General features: G+C 26.0%; 1 protein-coding gene across 2 annotated transcripts in view; it reads right to left on the reverse strand.

The window, feature by feature from the left end:
• Positions 1–24,014, reverse strand: part of LOC111038499 (NF-kappa-B inhibitor cactus-like) — a 28,617-nt gene extending 4,603 nt beyond the window's left edge. For both annotated transcript variants that reach the window (XR_002604990.1, XM_022321624.1), the window contains exons 1-7: positions 23,707–24,014; positions 19,153–19,253; positions 8,324–8,481; positions 7,123–7,268; positions 6,177–6,379; positions 4,253–4,382; positions 3,661–3,801 (exon numbers count right to left, since the gene is read on the reverse strand). Coding sequence is in view for 1 of the 2 variants with exons in the window: in XM_022321624.1 (XP_022177316.1) it covers positions 3,661–3,801; positions 4,253–4,382; positions 6,177–6,379; positions 7,123–7,268; positions 8,324–8,481; positions 19,153–19,253; positions 23,707–23,755 (928 nt within the window). In the remaining variant the exon portion in view is untranslated. The remainder of the gene's footprint in view (positions 1–3,660; positions 3,802–4,252; positions 4,383–6,176; positions 6,380–7,122; positions 7,269–8,323; positions 8,482–19,152; positions 19,254–23,706) is intronic.
• Positions 24,015–25,397: the final 1,383 nt, after the last annotated feature.

The raw sequence follows: 25,397 nt of genomic DNA on the forward strand, positions 1-25,397 counted from the left end.
AACAATCTTAATTTTATCAATAAGTAATAACAGGTAAAAGTAATATCAAATTATAATACCAAAATAAGTATTTAACAGTCAAATAAAAGTTCTGAATAGAATTTCGAGATAAAAATATATAGGATGCGCAATGTGGTTGTTAGGCAAATTAATCTAAAAGTATTTACTCATTTACTGCTTAGAGTTTAATAATCACACGACACGAGAAACCATTATTAAGAAAATTAGATTTGGTTGTGGAAGATTGTTTGAAATCCGACGATTAAAGCCTACTGTTAGAGCCCAATTAGTTCAATGCCTTAGGTTAGGGGTATAATAGTTTTATACTTTATCTGAATTAAGCTATAGAAAAAAGAACTCTAATAGTATTTAATAATTTCTGTTATCTGATGAATATGTAGATATACAAGTCTAATATTTTCATTACTGACTCATAAACAAGAGGCGAGTGATTTATTTTTATAGTATACCCAACAAAATCTGAAAATCTGTTCTGGAAACTTTCCAATAATCTATTTTCACCTAATAAAATTTTAGACCACTGCGGAGTCATACTCTTGAACCGATCGAATTAAAGTTGAATAAAATAAACAAGCAGACAATGAGTGGAATTAAAATTATTTATAATCGCAATTAGTTAATACTCAGTTAATAAGCAACACCTTGCCGATCGCATAATACCGCAATGAACTAGGTTGCCTATAGAAAAATTGGGACGTAACGTTTATATTTTCATAGTGCTGTAAATAAATTTACGGAAGTGAAGAAACTTTACATAATAATACAGTTACCCATAAAGCCAACCTATATTTTATCAAAATATTCAATTTCAGTTTGAGTATTAGAATACTGTCAAAAAACTCTTTCTAAATCAATTCAAACAGAGTTTATTGAACCATCCAATATATTTATTGTGAAACTCAATGCATAATATTAACATAAACATTTACGATTTACATATTGGCTATTAAATTAAATATAAGATATATGCATGTAGTATTTATAGTTAGTTATTTAACCATATAGACTATAACGATAAACAGTTTGTAATATTCTATGTAAGACCAACACTATATTTTAACTTTTTTAACTTATTTTTAAATTTTATTTTTTAGTTAGTAAATTTGATGTTTGCAGTTTGTAACTTTTGATCACCTTTTTCTACACGTTAAAACGAAAAGTAGGTAAATAAATAGCAATATTTGATAATATTACTATCGAGAGGGTCAGGACTCAGAGACCCACTAAGCCACTAGCGCGTCCACTAAATGTCATCGAGGTTCGTATCAGACAGAATTGAATTTGAAATTGAGAAAACGTGTTTCTAATCAGAATATGGAGCGCTATATATACACACAACATACACTAATAAAACACTCACACAATTTAAACGTTGGCATTTTTATATTTTCAATTAAGAATGTTATTATATCAATGTCAATAAGAATTCTAAACAAAGTGATTAGTTCAAAATTGGTTCTTACATGAAACCATACATACATTTTATTATAATAATATTTAAAACATAATTTAATTTTTCAAGTTTAACCTTTATTAATATAAAATAAAACTAAATAGGTACCTACCAATTAGGGCGCAGCGAAAACATAATTCAAAGACGCAATTCACAAAGCCTTAATCCTTTCAACCTAGAATATGTTTCAATATTTTATTCTGGAGCCAAAAAAACAGTTCTAAAAACACAAGACCCAATTCACAATGGAAGTTTTAGAATGGCTATTGAAGCTTTCAGAAGTAGCCCAATTGACAGCATTATTAACTTATGTCACTAGAAAAAAAAGTCAAAAACATACTTAGAATAAATCATAATATAGCCCAGTACAATGGAATATGTGCATCTATCCTTGTAAAGAAAACAAACATCAACATTAAAAACTTAAAAAAAGTTGTATCTGATAAAATCTCATAATACATAGCAAATCAATTAATTCACTTTAATTTAATATAGAATTTAAAAATATACATCTGGCAACTCACACATACATATTGTTTCATTTATTATACTAAAACAAAGACTCTAGCACTCTAACATTTTCTGAAATGCTTCCAAAAACACTGACAGAAAAGAATGGTCATAATGTCCGTATAACAGACAACGATCAAATATCAAATAAACTTTCCAAGTATGACAATTGAAAATAGTTGTAGCTACTGCAGAATACTTTGTTTGAAATATTTTTTCTTTTATTAGCTTCTAACTAAAAGTTATAATAGCTCAACATTCAATTGGGCAGCATACATAAAAAATAAGGATAGCATAGTAAATATTAATTATGGTTATTGCAATATTATAGTATAAACACTATATTGTAACAATAATAATGATAATAATATATAATAATAATGAGACATTGAGACATTATTTAACTATTTTATATACCCCACAGTAAAATGATAAATTTTCAAGGATTAAACATTATACTGTTACATATGTGTATTTATATAGATAATAGGTATATCGTACATCGAATACTAAATTAATAGTCATATAGGTATATGACGAGTAAAAACGAAGAGGACTGCTAAAAGCCACCTAATCTAAATTTCTCCCAACATAACGAATTGAAAAAACAACCAATAATTATATATTTGAGAAATGTAATTGCATTAGGTATCTTAACAAGTATATCAAGAGAAACTCCATAGGTATACATTTTTATTTTACTCATTCGTCTGGATTTCCAGATACAACAATATCGTCCGCAATAAAAAAGTAGAAACCCCTGCAAAAAACAAAACAAATACCCACACGGATCTGTAGAATCCACAACACTCTAATCGAAAAACCTTATATAACCTAACCTAAAAAAAATCAATGAAAACAAATGGAAATACAGTAGAAAACTCAAACGATAAGTTAAGATAAATTAAGCCGTTCGACTACCTTCGGAATCATGATTTTATTTTTCCCAGGCGTAGGTACTCAAACTATTATTAATAGACTTCAAATCAGCCATTCTGACCTAACTCACAATCACCTCATGACAGGAAAAGAACAACCATCATATTATTCCTGTAATCCTGTGGCTTTCTTATTTCAGCTTAACACCTATAACCATCAAGTTACAACTTTATTTTTTATAACCTTTGATGGATAACTGCACATTACAATATAAGTGTTATAAATTATAATGATAGTATACCTAAGTACATTAAATATATTTTATTATTATAGTATACATAATACAATCCGCTAATTATTAAAAAAATCATTAGAAAGGAATGAACTGGTATACAGCCATACAGCTATTATACTGATATTAAATGTTATTTAAGTCTGGGTACCTATACAGTTAAGAACGGGATTTTAATACCATTTAACAACGCCATAAATTCTCCAAGTGTAATATTAACTGATATCTAACTTATAATTTACAAAAAAATCAATATTTTACTCTTATTTTCCAATTTGTATTAAAAAGTAATTATGAGAACCTAGGTCTTAGGTAATAAATTATAAATATATACCCATCCTATAAAAAATACTTCTTTAACATATCATCATTCTTTTGGATAATATTTCTATATATTAACTATGAAGTACCATGATCAACATGCACCATCATTTATCTTTAAGGTAAAGTAACATAAGGTGGGATAAGGATAACCATAACTTATTAAATATTATGTATTTAATACCTGCATACAGTAGAAATTTCGCGCATTTCGTGCGCCCCTGAAGAGCAGCCTTCATTAGTGGTGTGAAGCCCAAACAGTTTCTGGCATCAATCTCTAGTTTTAGACAGTTGTTCAATAACAGGCACACAATTTCTGATTGACCTACAACAAGTAAATATTGTTCATTTCGGAAATAGTGTGATAAAATATATTAAAAATATTGGACGTTGGATAAAAAAAAATGTAGGTAACCAAAAAATAACAAATTACCTACATTCATGATATTAATAGGTATATGAAAAAAAATGTTTGATGAAAATCTTTTTTTAAATTTGTTTATGATAATTATCTTGAAAGCATTTAATTATTTTCATAGTATTATGAAATGAGTAATTACTATCAACTTAATTGAACATAGCATTAATTAATGTAGCCAAACTGCTAAAGTAATAATAACCATTTACACAAATTTTGCATTTAAAATTATATGTCAGTCCCTCTACTCAGTCTACTTCCTCTTTTAGTTTTCACTCAAATGATTAAAAAAAATGATAGTTTACAAACAAACTCTTGAAAAAACACTGTTCAAACTATAACTACACATTATACTAACCCGCTTGCGATGCAAAATGTAATGGTGTATTGCCCTCATTGTCCGGTTTGTTATAATCCAAATCCGGCACTCTAAATATCTCTTCGACTATTTCAGCACTGCCACTCGATGAAACGTAGCTCAATAGCGTCTGTAACAACAGAAATGCATACTATTATTAAACATAAGTATGATGTTAACATTATAAGCTTCAGATAAAAACTTTATTAATCATAAGAATATAAGATGTACTTCTAATAATTTGATGACCGATCACAAATATTTTCAAACAATTATATTAATATTTCTTATAAACAGGTATAGCAGTGAATAACAAACAAATAAAATATATTTATTTGTAACTTTGCAAGTATTATTATTATTACTATCAATACTTAGTACATTACTACATTACTTTTTTAAAACTTAAATTGCTATAAATATTTTAAAAATATGTTCATTCAATATTCGATTTATTTTATACATATTAATAATTTTATAAATACGATATAAATGTTTTCACTAGAAATTAAAAACTACAAAGGTATTAGAAAAAAATTTAAGACATAAAAAATACATAGTTATTATACTTTATAATTTAGAAAATCATTTTTACAAATACGGATAGAAATTAATAACAGATAGAAATCAATGTAAAAAGTTAAACAGATCACTCAGATTATAAATTTTTAATATTATTATTTATTACATTTTACAGTTGTAGAAGGATGCCTGAAAAGATTTATATGTGGCAACTTTGTTTAAAATTGAAAATGTCATCCAATTACTTTTTTTGTAGTCATAGGTAACTAAAAAGATTAAATTCATAGCATTACGTTTTCATAAAGAGTATAATATACCATTTTTCAGATTTACATATAATATAATCTATACATAATTTTAGACTTTCGGATTACATGTATAATTTATAATATTAAAGTCTTGAACATTTTATCTTCCATATAACATAATTACCACGGCAACCAAAAAATAAATAAATGATACTTCTTATTAATTAAAAATACTTAAAAGTTAAAACTCAATATGTTCTTTAAAAAAGTTATACATATATTTTTATATCTTATCTTTCACATAATTTATTTTTATTTTAAGTATTTTGAATTACAGATATTAAATTAGGTCGCTTGGCGAAGTACACTGGTATGTTATGAGTACTTTGGTTAGTTTTACAAGTTACAACGTTTTTAAGTTTAGTATTATTACTTATCACTTATTCCTATCGTTGTTTAATTTCAATCTAAAAAGATGTCGATTTTTTAGAGTTTTTCCAAGTGCTTTACAAATCATGTGTTAATAAAACAACATCCTGTATAAAGCTAAAAACAAATTTAATTTTCTCATACAATCATAAATCATGATAAATACTCAACCAAAAAATTTTTTTTTTTTTTGATGTAAATTCAATAAAAGTTATGAAAATAAATAGTATTATTTCATTAATTACCAATAACCAATTGCAGTCCTTACCAGTTAACCTACCAGTCCTTGTATACGAGAACAACCTTTTCGATTTCTTAAGCGTAAAACCTCCAGTAAATAATATTAAATTACATTATGTTTAGAATATTTATTATTAAATTTCATGCAATCATTCAACATTTATTTAAACTATTTTAAAGTATTATATTTATTTTTCCCTTATTAATAAGATAAAAATGACCCAAGTGTTAGTTTTTGAATATGTATAAAAATATCTGTCACTTTCTATCATACATTTCAAAAAAATGTTCTTACTATTGTTGTAACTTATTTTCTCAAATATATAGAAATTAGGTAATAATATATTCTAATAATGTTTTTTTGTCACTACCAATTATTTAGTTATTACATACTTAAGTATGGTTAATATAGGTTAATATAGATTATAACCTAACCTAACCTACATAACTTATTTTAAAATAATTATTTTCTTGTTAGTACATACTCGACCTGTTGAATCCGTGTCATTGATATTATTTCTAAAAAATTCTTCATCATGGCTTGTTAAAATATTAACAACTGATTCCAACTCCATATCTCTAGCAGCTTTTAACATCTGCTTAACACATTCGGCTGGGTCATCGGTATTCACACGTGATAATTCTGGTGGCGTTCGCACTCGTGAATCTGGTATTTCTGGTGTCATCTCTGAAACAGTATTGCAAAATATATTGTTACCAATTTAACAGAAAAATCAAATCGTAATATATGATTTCGTGGAAACTAAATCATAATTGAATTTCAAAAATTAATTTTAAAGATGGCTTATTGTTCGATTTTCGTTCGTTCGCAAAAAAGTAACTCTCCATAAAATAGCCAGTATCTGGTGAATGGAGAATAATATTACACAGATAAAGTTCCCATATTAGTATTTTATGCTTTGTTTTAAATTATATTTGCATTCGATTATACAATCTTTTGGTTTCTTATTCCAATTAAACTTGTGGTGAAAATTGTGAAAGTATACAACAATTAAAAGTGAATACACGGGTTGTGTTATATAATTATACTAATTATAAAGTATGTATTAATTAATATATTATGAATATTTCTGTACATCAATACAATGCAAAATTAAATAACACAAATTATAACCAAATTTTAAACAAATTATTTTGTGTTGTGAATTTAGGCATTTAGTCATCAATACAACATTTTTACATGATAAATAAAAATAATAAGAAAAAATATTTTCTATTGTATTTTATTACTATTTTTTATTGTTGTGTGCATGAAATGCACGAAGAATTAACTTTGAATTACATTACAATATGCACATTAAGACATTAAGTACATATAATAATTATAGATTTTCATATTTAAAATTACATTTTTACAAAAGTTTTCCTTAACAAAATTATAAAAAAAAAATTGGCTATACAAATATTTACCTTTGACGGTGCTGCTTTCACATACAGTGATTTCATGAAATTTCTTTTGCACGTCGTGTATGCTCTCTGAGAGCTTCTTATCGTACAAGTCAAAAGTTAAAGATTTTCTTCCTGTATCTACGCTACATTCATCTGCTGAGTACCGCCTTCCACCCCAAAAAAAATAAAATAAATAATACATACATACGTAAATAATTATATTATTAATATTTTAATTTTATAATTATTAACAATTGATGCGTATAGCGTCTAAAACGAATGCACCATGTGAATGGGTTATGCTCGGTGTTTTAACATGAAATAACGAGAGGTTTGACAGACTATTTTGTTATAATATTCGTATGTGTGTGTGTGTGTCTAATTATAATGTTTGTGGACTCCTACTGTCTACAATATAATATAACAGTCTATACCGGTGGCGCACACGTCGGGCTAACAATATCACTACATAACAGAAGCATCCGAGTCACAACAGACTTCCGAAAGCTACTCACGTCACATACGCGTCAACCTCTGTACAAGGTCGATACAAGTCAGTAGTCATATATCAAGGGCGTTTTAAAAAAATGATGAGACAACTACTACCTGATTTAGGTTTTGATGAATATTAAAAGTTTTAATTGTGGGCATATTAATAGATAATTTAGAAGGTTTGTTCTTATTTACAGTCCACCTAGTCTACAGCTCTACCCTGATATCGAACAATATTTTATGACATGATGAACCCACTGCAGATAAATAATTTTTTTTTTTTTATAAATGTATGTGTCTAAATTTCAAAGGCATAACATACGTAGAAATATACGTAGTAGGTACTATATTTACTATAAATATGTATTGTGTTGCAGTTCTATATGTTCAATGCGTAGGTACCTCACTGTATTTAAGGAACAAAAAAATGCGTTATCTATATTAGGTACTCTGTATAGTGATATTTATTTATTTTTTATCGGAAATACCACGCATTTATATATTTTTTAAACGTATTTATATAAAACAATAATTTTAAATTGGTGTGAATTTTATACTATGCGTAAATTAAATAAATTGATAGCAGTGGCATACGTTTAGGTGGATAAACCTTATTGACTATTATCGTATAATATATACGTCATATACATATATAATTATGTTAAATATATTGAATATTCAAAAAATATTTATTATATAATAGTTTATTTTTATATCTATAATAACTAACCTGTGACTTAAATAATCATCAAGGCCGTCATCATTGTAATCGTTTGGAAATGATCCACGACTAAATGTTGTATTATTTTGATCAGCTAAAGCATATCTTGGAGCACCACGTCTATGACAAGTGGCTATAGAAGAAGACACCGTTGAAGATTTTAAATTCTGAAAATTTTAAAAATATATTAATGATTGTATGATCATTTAATATAATGTACAATGGGTAATGAGTATTATATATTAGGGCACATATGCTCTTATTTGCATTTAACTACGATACTATATTGCTTTGTTGCTATTTTGCTAAGTTATAAATCAGTTATTAGCAAAAAGTAGGTAACTACATATCTTTTTTTTTTGTTTAGCTTTTGAAATTTGCGTAATTATTTATTTTTAGTTTTAGATTAAAAATTGTAAATCTCAATTGTTTATATATTATATATTTATGATATTATAACATATTGCTTCTATTTGCTATACTAAGAAATGTTTAGGATTTGGTCGTGTTGGGAATTTGAACAAATTAAATAAATTTATGTTCCTTCACATAATATATTATATATCCGTCCTACCTATATCAATCTCCCTAAGTAGGTGAAATTATTTTGAGTACATATTAGTTACATTTTTCAAATCCATAAAAATTATTTCTATACATGTAAATAAAAATAAATAAATAAAAATATGTAATCATTTATAGTTAATAAACATTTATAGTTAGTAACCATGTTAAATTATTCACACTAAAAATACGTTAATTATTTTAGGATAAAGTATTTATTTTTCAGTGTCCCTTGTGGGTCTTGATCATAAAACGTTTTAACAGAACATCGTTTAAGTTTAATAATAACTTAATAAAATTTCTTATTCGAAGTTCCATTTTATACTAATTACCTATATTATATAGTACACGAATCTTACTAATTTTCAATGTATATAGTTTATTTTTTATTGCACAACTGTAGGTACTTACTAATATACTATATTTCCCTTAATAAATAGATTGATAAAAATACCGGATTATAATAATCAGCTATTTAATACAGTATATAATAGAAAACTATGATAAATGTATATGAATCTGTTGACTGAAAGTTCATGTCAAAAAATCTTTAAGAAATGCATATATATCGTCTGCTACCTTTATATTATATCTAATTCTGTATTGTATGTTCTACAAATGTAAGAAATATATATGTTCACACATTTCGGTTCAAGTGTTTAACCATAAACACCATTTTCTAAATAGATTTAAATTTAGTACTAAACTTTTGAACTTTTTAATGTTTATATTATTTTGAATTGAGAATAGAACGCAGTACTACTTTCTACAGTTATGTTAAACTAAGTTTGAAGACGAGACGATGTATTATTCTGAATAATTTAAGATGTCAACCTACTATTCTTTAAATATTTTATGTTCCTAACCCTTCAGTCGAGGTTTTTTATATTCTTTATATTTTTTCCTCATGAGTGTTCGATCTATAACTGAATATATTTTATTTATAATTTTTAACAATTACAATTTTATCTACACTAAATACATTTATACATTTATTACAATAGAATGATAAGTAAATAATTACAAATCGTAATCCTTTTTAATCATGATAATTATACAACCATTTTAGATTTTTTGATTTACTTTAGATAGATTATATACCCGGGACCCGGCTGCCTATATTATGTATTAGGTGCTTAGCTTATAATATTTAAGCTTGTGATAACATAAAGATTACATTATATTAAAAAGTCGTAATGTCGTATACTTGTATCATATTGATTTATGATATGCATTCAGCTTTAATATTATAAAAGAAAAAAAGCTGTAGATTCTGAATGAAAAATTTGGTTAGTTTAAAAATTCCTTCTACTCAATAAAATGATTGTGTATAAATTATTTAAATATAAAATGTGAATAAATAACAATATAGACAATTTAATATTATAAACAAATACTAGATATTCTTGAAATTATCTTATAAATACACAAATATATTTTTATTATAGTGATAAAATATTAAATTTTTACTTTATATTGAAAGCCTAAAACTTTCTTCTGTATCTACCCAATACGAGTATTTCACTAATTCCATTAAAATCGTTACAGTAAACTTTCATCGCAGTGGTGTTATTTTATTCAAGGCTTATAGGTCAGTCATGATTGACGCGAATCGATTTATATATAAAACCAAGAGAAGGGGAAGGAAGCATAGAGGAGGAAGGTAGAAGTTTCAGGCATAATAGGATAATGAACATTTCGACACTGCCATATGCTATGACAGCGACAGTTTATGGTGGTATTTAACTTCACTGAAGGTCAAAAACTAAACTTATATATTTATAAAGTACAAAAAACAATACTTAAATTACATATTTATTTTATTTATTTATTACTTATTTCATAAATTTTTAAGGAGAACATTTTTATTATATAATGCAGGTACATTCAACTTATAACATAATTTTTAGATACATATATATTTTCTATTAAAGACAAATACAATAGCATTGTCTCATTGATGTTCATTCTGAACTCCAGTTTCAATACGAAATGTAAATTTTAAACATTTAATGATCATATATTTACAAGAATATTTTTACTCGTTGTTCTTAATGATTTTATATAATAAACTATATCTTTTAATAAATATAATATGGTAATATATATTTTAATATTTAGGTATTCTTGTCGTATTTAGAGATACACTTGTTATCAACCATGTTAGTTTCTACATGTCATATGCGCCCTACCACAAGTGTTTCTACACGTCATATGCGGTCTATCACAAACTTTTTATAGTTAAAATAGTAGAACTATAGTAGAATTCTGGTATATTTGATTTAATGATACAAAATAATTATAATAATTCAATAATGCTCGTCACGATCTTTAAAAAAATTAAAAAGAAAAAAAATTATTTTAGGTAGGTGAAAAATACATGCAAATATAATATGTCTAGGTATATGTTTAAAAAACAAAAAATACAGCATTTTTATTATTTACGTTAGGTACAATATAATTTTAAGCCTTTTAAAAAACATTCAAATATATTGTACTTATTCTCTTTTTAGACGCCACCATTGTTCCGCTCAATACGAGGACAGCAATGATAGTGGTGTACAATGCATTTTTTTTTTACTATTTGAAGTTTTAAACCTCCCAATAAACTTTCTATGTGCTGTATGTGCGAACCACTGTTCGGATCGACAAAAAATTGGTAATGGTTTACAGTTTCATTTCAAAATTTTGAAATTCATCCAGCCATGCACTGTGTGACTTCCACGCCCCGTTAATTTTAGTTAGGTATTTTGTGGTATTTCAAGACACCAATAATATGCCAACCCTAAAATTGTTGACATTGATAAACCACTATTACATTGTCCATTTTTACTTTATACATTATTCTTGAAAAAGTGTTACATTTACAGATGGATTGAGCTCTTTGGCAACCTTTTTTAGTACATCGTATCACAGTTTGATCTTTTCCCCGTTCTTTCCGAATATAAATTTGGTTGGTGAGACACAGTTTACACAAGGAGGAGTATCAATTTCAATAAATCCCTTTTTATTTAAAAAAGCTATTGTATTCTCCTCCGATTGAAAAATTACATTGAAATGTTTGGCTAAACATCAGAACAACGTATCACATATTCACATGGATATTACAGCACAATGCACAAACTAAACTTATTATATTACACGTTTACGACTACATTCACGAATAATAATGATTATTGGTGGACCCAGGTTTTATTATAGTATTATATATTATTGTTGTAGAAGTTCCATCAATAAGATAAAGCCTAATCGTCATCGAATAGTCTAATCGTTGAAAATGATCATATAGGCAGACAACATGTTTGTTATAGACCGCACATGACTTCAGAAACATATGTGGTAGGTGGCAAGAGTACAGTAGACCGCATACGACAATACTTATATTTATTTATTAGATTTAGTAAATATGTATCACTTTATTAGATACAACCCCATCATGAGTTTACCGTATAACTTTATTTTAAATATTTAATTCATTTAACGTATGACACTCAATATTTCAGAAAACACTAACGTTTTTAAAAATATTTATTTCATGTAATTTTAAGTCATCACGCAACATTATAATTTTAGCTATTTTTAGAGTTTTAATTTTGCAATTTTTTTTCTCTTTTAAACTTGAATATTTAATGTTGTATTTTGAAACAATATATTAATCGAAGTATTTCGATCTATAAAAATCAAATTTCGGAGAAGTAGTTTTTAACACAAGTATTTTAAGTTTAGATGAGCAAATTAGTGGATACAATTTTTGCAGGATATACCTGCGTATGACTGCACTACTTTAATTCACTCATCTAAGTTTAAATTACGTGTGAGTTATAAGTTATAAATGTATGACTCATTAACTATTCATTCAAACTTTGATTTTTTTGCATCGGAGTACTCCAAACAATTTAAAAACGATGATAAAAAAAATAGGAAAAATATTTTTTTTGAAACTTAAAATTATGTATATTAAATATTTTCATAAACTTAAATAGTTTTTGAAATATTATTAACAACTTTCGTCAAATATATTTAATGATTTATAACTATAAAGGTACCTACCAAACAAAGTGAGCTTAATAATAAATTATAATTAACTAATACATCTGTGTAAATTAGTATTTATTAATTTATTATTAGTAAATTTTTTAGTAAATAGATAAAAATTGTTGTTAAAACAGTGTGAATAAAAGGTACCTATAGCTACTACAACAAAGCAATTAGGTATACTATTTAAGAGTGAATGAAATGAAAATGAAAATAAAAATTGTACATTATATAGGCACAACAACTTAGGGTATAGAAGTAGTACAAAAGTTTCAAATAGCCATATCTGTCGATCTGAAATCAAGTCTAGGTAGTACTTCAAGTAGATAATTTTACGATTTTTTTAGTAACTTAACACTTAAGAAGTTACAACTAAAAACTATAATACCTAGTTTTAATATTGAAACTATTTAAACCTCACAGTCTTAACAAAACTATGTAAAATAATGGTTTTTAAATGTTAAATGTGATAATTAATAAAATTATTTTAAAAATTTAAGTTACTATAACAGTGGTAGGAGGGGCAATCGTCTCCCAAAGTCCGTATTATAGTCTTATCTTGTTGAGATTATAAAGAGTTAATAATCTATTATTTTAATAATTTTGTACGGTTTCGCATTAAAAAATAGGACAAAACCGCTTATGCCTATTCCTTACACTTATGGCAGGGAACTTTTAGCATTTGCATATTTGTTTTAAGCAATCACAAAAATAGCAGAGTAAGAAACAAATACGTTGTACGCTAAGGCAAACCTAGTTTCATAATTTTATTCTTTATATTATTATATATGCATATTTTGAGGATTTTTTGCTTTGAGGATATATTTCTTTATTTTATACTTTTTGATGGTTTATATTTTAATTGATTAATTAATAAGTTAGTAAATAGTTTGGTAAAAGTACAACTCTATAAATGAATCATACAAAAATAAGTTATTCCTAAATACCAACAATTACAATTAATGTTTTCATATTATTTTTTTTGGAATTAAATGTATTTTTCATTTTTACCATCATATGATGTACGGGTTTCCTAGATTAATTTTTCGTTTATTAATTTTATTTATACCTAGATAACTGTCATGGTACCAAATATAACTAATACGTCAATATATTTCACTTACTTTGTAACTTTGGTGTTGAAAACAAATACAATAGGTATTTTAATTAAAAGATGTATAATTATTTGAACAAAACAGTTAAATAATGTAAGAAACTCTTATAAAATGTATGTGATCAACCAAGCATGCTCACACAAGTATTTCCTTTAATAATGAATCTATCCAAATTCTAATTTTTGGAAATTTCAAATACCTATATTATCGAGAACTATAATTTAAAATACTTAGGTTTATATACCATTTAAGGAGTGGATAATACCTGCCAATGTTCTTCAAATGATAATCACTTTTTTGTTCAATAAATTGGTCATTAGATGAATATATGAAAATATTTATGTATCTAAATTGAGATTCGTACTTTGTGGAGGTTAGGTTCATGACAATGGGTTTGGAAGATGTGGGGGTTATGATTGTTTGATCATTTTAATAGGTAGCTTATATTTATCTGGGTATCAACATTTTAAAATTTTTAAAAACTTTATGAGTAGGTAATGAGTATCATAAATACTAGATCCAATATTACATATTTTTATATTTTTAAGAACTATTATACTTAGAATATACATTTTGATAACTCAGAAACTACTCATTAAAATGTTAACTTAAGTGTTTCAAAATATTTTTTAAAAATCATCTGCTTAACTATTTTTAGTAAAAAGGTTGGTCGTTATTTGAAAAAATAAGTTGCATAGCTACTTTTCATAGGACAATCAGCAAAAGTCTAAATAACTAAAAATATGGTCCACCCGTATATGTTGTCTACGTCTTTCAAACGTACAATATTGCAAAAAGTGTCTTGTGAGGGATAAAACCACTCAGGATATGGTCCAAATAAAGCGAGCAACCAACTTTTTACACTTTAACGAGAAGCACATTTACTGTGCCACATCATATTTATTTTTTCGATATCACAAATACAAAAAAAGTTATTTAAGTTTGAAACAATGAATTTTTAAACAACAGGAAATTTTCTTGTATAAAAATCAGAACTATTTATTTTATCATTTATTATTAAAGGGGAAAAAATATAGGGGGGAATAATGCTTTCCAAATCGACCTGTATAGTTCAAGCGATGATCATAAGACTATAAAGTGATTTTTTAAGCATGCTCATCCTATTTGTATATCTAAATTATACATATTATATTAAAATTCAGATTTTTGGAATTTTTAAATACACTTGAAGACCATTTTTCGAAGCATTGCAATTTTTGTACCAGTTAAGAATGATCTTGTGATAATACGAACTTTAGTTTTTCAAATAGGAACCACTCTTTTACATTTTTAATTAGCAGATATTTTTTTTGAGAATTTAGATGTATCCTAATCAAAGATCAAGATAGTAGTTTTTGAGTTACGTAACTTTGTGTTTTAAGAATAATATGGCTGTGGCAATGGGTTACATAGATAGGGGGCCTAAGAGTAGATTTGAAAAAGTTAGCATTTACTATTACTTAATAAATACGGTACATAATCTAACATTATACATACAGTTTTTTTTTTATAAAAACCATTTTTAAGGATTATTATCATTAGTATAAACATTTTAATAACTTAGAAAGTACTTATTAGGATTTTAATTTAGATACATCAATACTTTCAAAAAAAAAACATCCACCAAATAATTTTTGAGTAAAAATACGGGTTCTAATTTGAAAAATAAAAGTTTGCAAGATACTTTCTCAAGTAGTACAAAAATATCAGAAATTTGAAAATATGGTCTGTAGGTCTACTAAAAATTCCAAAAATCAGAATTTGAATACATGTACTATTTAAGCGGAAAATGGGAGTAAGCATGCTTAAAAAATTACTTGGTACATGTAATATATATTTTTAGGCATGTTTCATATCCAATTATTATAGGTATTAATTTACAAAATTTACCGAGTGGTTTTACTCATTATTATAATTTATAGTTATATAAAAATGCCTACACGATGATTAATATTTTTTATTATTAGAGTAGTATTTTCTAGTTCATACAGTTAAGTAAATTAAGTCTAATTTGTATACTGATTGTTGGAATATCCCAGGTCTATCCGTATCTACATTTTAATGACGTGTGTTTATATTCATTAATCATTAATAATATTTTACAATGTATATAATGTGTTGTGTTGAATTATATTTCGGTTTATAGTAAAATTAATGATGATAATACCTATTCAAACTACCTATACATAGTACCTATTTTATCTTGTTAACGTAATCAAAATCTTTAAAGTTACTTAATCCATTTTTGATAGTTAATTATGTAGTGAGTAAAATTATGATTTATGAGTAGGAAAGTATAACTTTGTTGATTTTAGTAACATATTTTGATTTAATACTATTTAAGTCAAATGAATTAAGCATATTATAAATGTGAAGTACCTACCTATTGATAGTATACTGTATAAATTTGTCCTCTCACAGAAAAATCAAATTTACCTATAGTATATAATACTTAATAATATTATACAGATGTATAATAATCAAATAAAAAAATCTTTTATGTGGATAATGCTCTGCTGTACATTAGGTGTCTTTAGAGAGCCATTGTAAGCTTGTGATGAATTTGAACTCAATGATCATTGCAAACTCGAAATTTTTTTATTACTATATAAATAGTACAAAGAGAGTCACAATATTTCGAAAATTTAACCTAGAAATTGTTAATAAATACTACCATTTACTGAAAATTTGATGTATATACAGTTATTTTTTTGTTAGAGTTATCTTTAAAAACTTAAAAAAGAAAATCGTTTTTTTCAAAAACAGGTTTTGCGTCAAAAACTTTGTTTTTCATGACGCGTTTGTAAACTATTGGAATTTTTACTTTTGACCCCCCAATGTACCAACTAGGTTCACTTTCCTACCAGAAAAGATGCTGTTGAAGAAAATTGAAGCATATTTAGTCTACCAAAACACGATTAACACAGAAAAAACACACATCATCGTGAAATCAACACATTTATCTCTCCGCTCAGAATCTAAAATTATAATGCCTATGTACACAAGTGTAGCGCCATAGTAAAAAATTATAATAGTTAGGTGGCTAAACAAAAAATAATTCATTTACAGAGTAGATTTGAATTAGTAATATTTTTTATCTGTAAGCACTTACACTCTTATTAAACCATTACTACATGATTATTCGCATGTTATACTAGGTTTTAAACGTAGTTTAAATATCAATACATTTCCTAAAAGATCGAAACAACATAGGTACTTATTATAAAAATAACTTGCAGTTAGATATTTACGACATGTTTCTTCTTCTATTTAGGTCAATAAACAACTCGCAGAGAAATCATCCGGAGTTAAATTTGTTATTTTTACAGAGTTCATGGCAGGATAATTTTTTATCCGACCCCAGGGAATCGTTTTCGATGGAGGACACCCGAAGCGCTTGATGATAAATCCGGGGATAGAAGACGAAAACACCAGATACCCAAAGGGCACGTAAAGTCGTAAATAGACCTTTGGGGAGAGAGAAGGGTACAAAAAAGGTCACATGTTATTTGACATTTTCATCCATACAAGTTGAAATATATTTTTATTTTTGAAAAAAAAATATTGTAGGTACATCGCACATACTCAATTTTGTGTATTATTATATAGCATAAAATATACATACATACCACAAACAAGATTAATAATTTTGTCAATAATTTTTATAAGATTTTTTAGTAATAAGATTTATTACTATTTCATAAACATATAACTAACATAATGTTTTAAATAGTTTCAAGTTTCCAGTTGGTACAACATTTTTACATTTCATTACTCAATTCCGAGATATTATAATATACAGATTTTGTTTAGTTTTTTAAACAACATTTTTTTTATGATTTAACTTTTTGAAAAATAAAATAATTTTAAATATCAACAGCTAATAGGTTTTAATAAGCTGAGTAGTGCCATCAGAGCACCAAACATTTGCACTCTTCACTGTGCTTAAGCAAATACTTAGAATAATATTCCTTTAATGTTCCTTTAATAATAAAAAATAGATTTTTGGCAAAATTGAATGCTCTAAATAATTCAATTTCTGTAAAAACATAACAGTTGTACAATAACATAATTCAAGTTATTTTTTTACTTCGATGTGAAACTATAATATTTATTACTCACTATGTCAAATATATTGTAATTTACATAATAATATGAAAACGGAGTTAATGTCTGTATTCTATAAATACGTGTAGTATGCAGTATAGTATAAATTATACTATTGTTATGGTAAATTATTTACAATGTTTCTCTTTTAATAATAATAATTTAAGAACATAGACATATATTCACACTACAAATAGAAAATAGGAGATACTACCAATTCATCCTTCACTTTTTATTAATCTGATTTATCATCATTCATCACTTCAAATGAATAGGTACATGATTTAAATACTATGCCTGTACTAATGTTTACCAAATTCTCATCCCAGTACCGACTGCCATGTATAATTTATATCCATTTAAATATGGCCGTCAATAATTTAGATAAGTACTGTTAAATGAAATACACCCGATATCTGTGTTAAAGTATTAATTATTATACTGCATAATACTATTCTATATATAATATTATAATAATATGTACTATTGGACATTTTACAAAACTATTAAATTGCATTTAAAATAAAAGCCTAGAGTAACGTCTGAAATATTGGTGCCATCCAATTAAAAGTTGAAACCTTCTTAACTATCTAATAATATATCTATAAATAATAATTATACTATATTTTATCAAAATATATTTCAATAATTGTGTATTGTAAGTACCTACCTAAAAGAAATTAAATAAAACTCTTAACATATCAATTTTAAAGAGTATTCAATAATTGTTATAAATAAATAATATTTATGAATATAATTTGTTAGGTACATTTAGTTCATATACCTACAGATGTTATTTTATTTATAAAAGAAAATCTGTAGGTACCAAAAAAAATTATGAACAAGACATTGTATGTATAACAAGTTTCATTCAAAAAATTTACTGCTGAAATTTGAGTAGGTAACTATCTTTGAGTGGGTAACTATCTCCTGTAAGTATTGAGTGTACTACATAATGATGGCTAAATAATAATATCCGTATGATTAAAAAATTAAGATATAATTTTTTACACTCACGTCTTTTGTTCTGTAAAGATGATCTGTTGCGTTGTTGAACGGGATTTTCGGGTTGAAATGAACGGTTGCGGATGTCCTTCGTCCGGTATCAGACGACCGACCTGAAATAAATTAATAAACTAAGTACTAAATGTGTAATATACTATAAGGTCGTCGGATTGATTAGAGGGGCAACCAAGATAGTGAGAAAAGATCCACCCTTGAGCTAAATGTATACATATATGCATCAAATTTTAAAATAAGAACATATTATATTTTCAGTCTAAAGTCCACTATTGTTGTTAATAAATGCAGGTACTTAAACTTATTCATACATAATATTAAAACTTAAAAAGCTATTTTCATAAATTTCAATCAGCTAGAGTTCAGAACTTAATGCACTAGTGAAATATTGTGTGCATAAGCATTTGTTAAAAAACCCCAAAATGTGCGTTCTAGTTTGTATAAAAGTATAAATTTGCTAAAAATATTATGTTCTACTTAGTAGCTTATATTTCAAATAATTGTAATTTTTTTAAACTTTAAATCTATATTATTTATTTGGTCACAGTGGTAGGTACGCATAATTTAATTTAAGTTATAGTCAATTATAATTACGAAATTGCGATCATAAAGTATGGATTTAAATAATTATCTTTTAGAATGAGTTTTAACCTAAAGGATAAAGTTAAAATAAGATTTATTATTTATAACTTATATACTTAAAATAAATCCAGATAAATATATCACTTATTACTTATTAGTATGTAATTAGTTATATTTAAAAAGTGTACTTTGCGTTATTAAATGTCTGTCATTATGTAAATTGTATATATTATATATACTTTTATACAGCAGTGTTACATTATTTAGCTCTGCACTAGTACAAGTATATAATACTGTATAATATGAATATCAGAATACCATAAGATATTCTTAATATTATTATTTTTTTAATCAGCATTATAATATGATGCAATATAATTTGCATTATAAATAGTTAACTATAATGCGTTGTATTTTACAGTTACAAAAACAAATAATGTTATGAATAATTAGTTTTCAAATTCACAGAAATCACTTCGATTTGGTATTAAAACTATAGTAAATAATACTAAAATTACGTTCATTGAATTCAACGTTTTTAAATTAACTTGTATACTTGTATGATAATCGTATAGCCGGTAAAAACACTAACAGTTTGATTATGAAGAAAGGTTATTATTAATAGTACCTACCTATATACCTATTACTTTTTATTATATTTTTTTCTTTGTAAACCCTGGTATTATGGTACCTTAAATTAATATAATTTATGTAATTGTATCAATCATGTTGCTCAGTTGTTGTACCTATACTTGTATAAACATGTCTAAAAAATATTATACTATAAATAAATACTTTTTTTAAATAATTATTTATCTTAAATTAACACTAGACATGGATGCTGGGTAGAATCTTCACTCATTACTTTCAATTTTCAGGCCTATTAAATAAGTGTATGATAAATTGATTCAAAAAAATATATAATCTATTATTATTCAATTTATAGTGTTATATAATTTTACTATGTATATTTAAGCAGACCACCATGAGTCATGACACTACGAGTATGCTCTGAAGAAGGATTAAATTCATGGTTATTTCTGAATCATTGAAAACTCTAGTAACGAGGTAAAAGCATTTGCAGCTATATAGACATTATACAGTAACAATAACGGCTTTTCTATAATGAACGTTAATTTAGTGAACTTAAAATAATTAAGAATCATATATATGTATACGAGTTATTACGTCAGCGAATAGACTAATAATATAAACTCTTTTGAACTCAGCGAAATATATTATTTTGATTCAGAATTACCTAATTAAATTTGAAAGGACTGATAAAATAACTTTTATAAATCCATCTGAGTATCGTTATAACTTAAAAGAATGCCCCAGCCCCATATACAGGTAGACTAATATAGAGATTTTGTTTTCGTTCAAGTCGGCATAAAAGAGTTTTGAAGTTGACATTTTCAACCCTCCTCTCACATCGCTATTAATTATTTCTTAGTAGTTGCACGGAGTATATATTATTATTGCATGTAGTCTAAAAGTTATTTGAAAATTATACTATAAAATGCAAATCTACACAGTTATACAATTATCATTAAGAATTTTATAAAAAATAACGTGCAAATAATTTTAATTTACCATAAAATAACAAAAAATTATAAAAAAAATACAAATTGTATTCTAAGAACGGATTTCTATTTTATTTATTTTTTGTTTTGTTGTGTAATTACTTTAAAAAATTTTAAAATTAAAAATGTAATTGATTAAATGAAATTTGAAAAGTAGTATAAAAAACATCTATTTAAATAGGTACTACTCAATCTTAAAAATAAAATTGTTGTTAATAAAAAAGATTTATACATTTAATTATTGTACAAAATATACTCATTTAATACAAATTAGAATTTTTTTTTTAAACGTATACTTAAATTCTTTAATTATGTATTAATTCAAAAAGTAATTTCAATAAGAAATATTTTTAAGACCAAGTTTCATACATATATACTTATATATTATTTAAACATATTAGTTATATTATGCTATTGGTTCTCAATATTTTTTCATGAGGATGAGATAACTTCACTTAAATCTAAATAACATTTGACAAAATAACCAAAAAATATAAACATATGTAAATTATAAATGTAAATTTTACCATTTTATAAAAAAAAAACAAAAATAAAAATGTGTTTTTTCAAAATAAATGGATACTTACTTATAATAAAAAAAATTGAACAATACAAATAATGTTCATTCTCGCATTATAAAGTTTGGTGGCCTATCCATTCTTATATTATTTATGGTACTACGTGACATGCCTCGAGTTCAAAACCAACGATTCGTCCAATGGTAAACATGAAAAAATATTGTCCGTATTTTATATTTACAAAAGAGGTTCGACTAGATATACTCATTAATTGTTTCAATAATCCAAATGTCTTCTAACTGCTGTAGAAATTTAAAGGAGAATACAGAAATAGTATGGTCCGCATATTATGCTATGAAATACCTAGTGCTTATACACAAATGTAGGTGCCTAATTTAGTTTGATAATGTTGACAAATGACAATCCGGCATCACGAAATCCAGTGGTTAATTGAAACACGTCTTCCTCACGCGACATGATTACGGCAGCTCAACGATTTAATAGTTGGTACTCACCACTCACATAAGCAAATAGGTTATTACAATTAAGTTCGATTTTTAATTAATTATTATTTTCTCTTGTAGTTAAGGTCAGATTAACTCGATAATGTAACCCCATTTTTAGCAAAAAAAAAAAAACAAAGTTTGATTTGAAAAACAAATTTCTTTTTAAAAATGTACAGTATTTATTATTTTAGATTCAGTCATCAAGAACAGAATAGGGGAGGATTCAGGGTATTAGTTTTATAATTATTAATTACCAATGTGTTATTTTTAGTCGCTATTGTTTTCTAATTTACATTTCTTGAATTTTAATGTGTATACTATACCTAGCTTTATGCTTGTATCTACCAATATACTACATTATTAAATTACAACATTTTGTAACAGGAATAGTTATATGTTAACATACAAGTTAAACGTTTTGGTCAAAATATAATATAGTTGGTGTCATTCTGTCATAATATACAATATGGTGCATGCGCAAAAATATCACACATACAAAAATAATATATGATTTTATCAAATATATATTTACAAGTTTACAATGTAATTCAATAATTGTATCAATATCACTAAGATCTACTAGTGTTGATATTGAAAAGAAAAACAAATTAATTTCTTTAACAAAACAGATAACTTATACTTAGTGTAATTAATTTTTATATTATTATTTATAAGTTAGAGCAATTAAAATTGTTCGTCTCCAGAAAACTATTCTGAGCTAAGCACGGTCAACCTTTTTTTTTCGGGTTTTGGTCGTATATACCATTTCAAAAATGTAGGACTTTTTAAAGTACCATATGTGTTAAAATTCCAATTTATAGATAGGGAAATGCGGAAGCTACGTGAAACTTTGAAGTACTTTTACGGAACACAAACACTGTATTCCCAAAACAAAACACATCATTATAATGTTACACCATGCAATACCTCACTCTGTTCATTGTTCAGAATTAAAAAGTTTAGAAGTTTAATTAAATTCAAATGAAAAACATAAATTTGAACATATAAAATCTAAACTAGGTACCTACTTATGATTATTTATAACTTTGTAAAATTTATATATTTGATAAATTTACTGAATTACTACCAATCAAATATTTACTCATTCATTTTTATACTAAAATCTTGTTAAAATCATGACTTAATATTAATAAAGTAAAACATTTCAAAATAACAAAAATAGTGTTAGCTAGATAGATACACGACATGTATCTAAACATTCCAGGGAAAAACGAAAACGAATTTAGAGATAGTGACTCGTATAAAGCTGTGATTGATTAGCGATTAATGATTTTATATTATTATTGTTATTAAAAAAATAAAATAATAAACAGCTATCGAATAAGTTAGGTAGGTACTTACATGGGTTTGGAGTAACCGTATGAAGTTTATAGGCAGTAAACCCGTACATGTTGAAGGATTCAATGTCTATCAACACAGTTCATATTTTATGGAATTGCGATATTTTTTACTTCGACGATCATTGATATCATTTTTTTTTTTTTTAGGTTTGAAACTCTTAAGCTTAAAACTATGATATGAATGTTTTATCTCGTTTTTAAACTACGCATATTGGAAATTCACATCATATAGTGGTACCGAGTACCGACTATATACCGGCGTCGGCGGTGGTAGCGCGGTGTCTGGGGAGCCGGACAAAAGCCGAATGTGTATGGGAAGAAAAATATATTTTCACGAGGCGTTTGTTCCGAACTTGGCCGGCGTCCCGCGTTTGCGTGATTAACACTATCCAGTCGATCGGTCTGGGGGTGGGTTTCTCGGCGGGGGCGACCGCTGTGCAGGCGGGTTTTGGTGTCGGTGGAAGGACACATATACATACATACATATATAGTATATATAAACGTTACTGACGGGTAGGAAACAATTTCAAACAATGTTCATGGGTGTTTATTAAAAACGCAACGTTGTATATGATTAAAAATATAAAATTCCGCATTAAAGCCGAGAGCTGTTTTGTTTACGCGCTTAAAACAAGACGGGGTGTGAAGCCCTCTAATGAAAATCGTTACACACAGGCTACACAACCCACTTAAGTCGTCAATATCCTGAGTATTTTTTACGACGGGACAACAATATACACGCGTGAAAATATTGGATTTAGCTTCCAAAACAAAACAATGACACTCAGGACTTAATCAGGCTTTTTTCAACTGGTGAATAATAATAATTATAAAATTATACACATAACTGACAAAGAAAATTACAAAGCCGCTTGGTATGATTAGGTTCGTCATTTCAGCAACACCTAGAAAAAAAAACTGCTTATAGGTGGTATACTTTATAGTAAATTCCTAATAATTATTTGATGTGCTCTATAAAATATATGTAGTTACTACTTACTTCCAATACCTTTATTCCTATACCTTCCAACTATCTGAGACCAGATTGAATATTAAATTAGAATGTACTAACATAAATGTTCATGGATGGGTATTTTTTAAAATATTATTTCTTTCTATAAAAATAATTTACTGAATATATAAAATACTACAAGTATAATATAATGAATTATATGTATTCTAAAATACCTAGTTTTCAATCTTTCAAAACTTTGTACAACAATAATCAGACTACTAAAATGAATGTTAAAATATTATACACAATACGGTAGTTAGATCCCTATTTTATTACGATATGTGATCTGCATGTGTAGTATTGGTAACGAAATGTGTAGTAAACCTATTATGTTATTATGAATATAAATTTATGCACATAGCAAAATAGGTACAATGTATTTACAATCTATACAATATTTTAAATCTGATCAATGATAATACATATACATTCATCAATAATATAAGTTATAACAATACAAATATGCAATTGAATTGTTTATATAATTATGTATAATAATATATAAAAGTCATCATTCTGCACTAAAGTATTTACGATATATATTATATATTTATAAGTATGTAATTGTATATATATTATGTATTGTCATAAGATATTTTCAGTGTCCCAGTTTGTAGAACTTAAGTATGATAGTGATGATTATACTAATTAGCTAAACCTACTCACCATCACGTTAG

Source organism: Myzus persicae, unplaced genomic scaffold (genome assembly GCF_001856785.1).
Source record: "Myzus persicae strain clone G006 unplaced genomic scaffold, MPER_G0061.0, whole genome shotgun sequence".
Taxonomy (NCBI): domain Eukaryota; kingdom Metazoa; phylum Arthropoda; class Insecta; order Hemiptera; family Aphididae; genus Myzus; species Myzus persicae.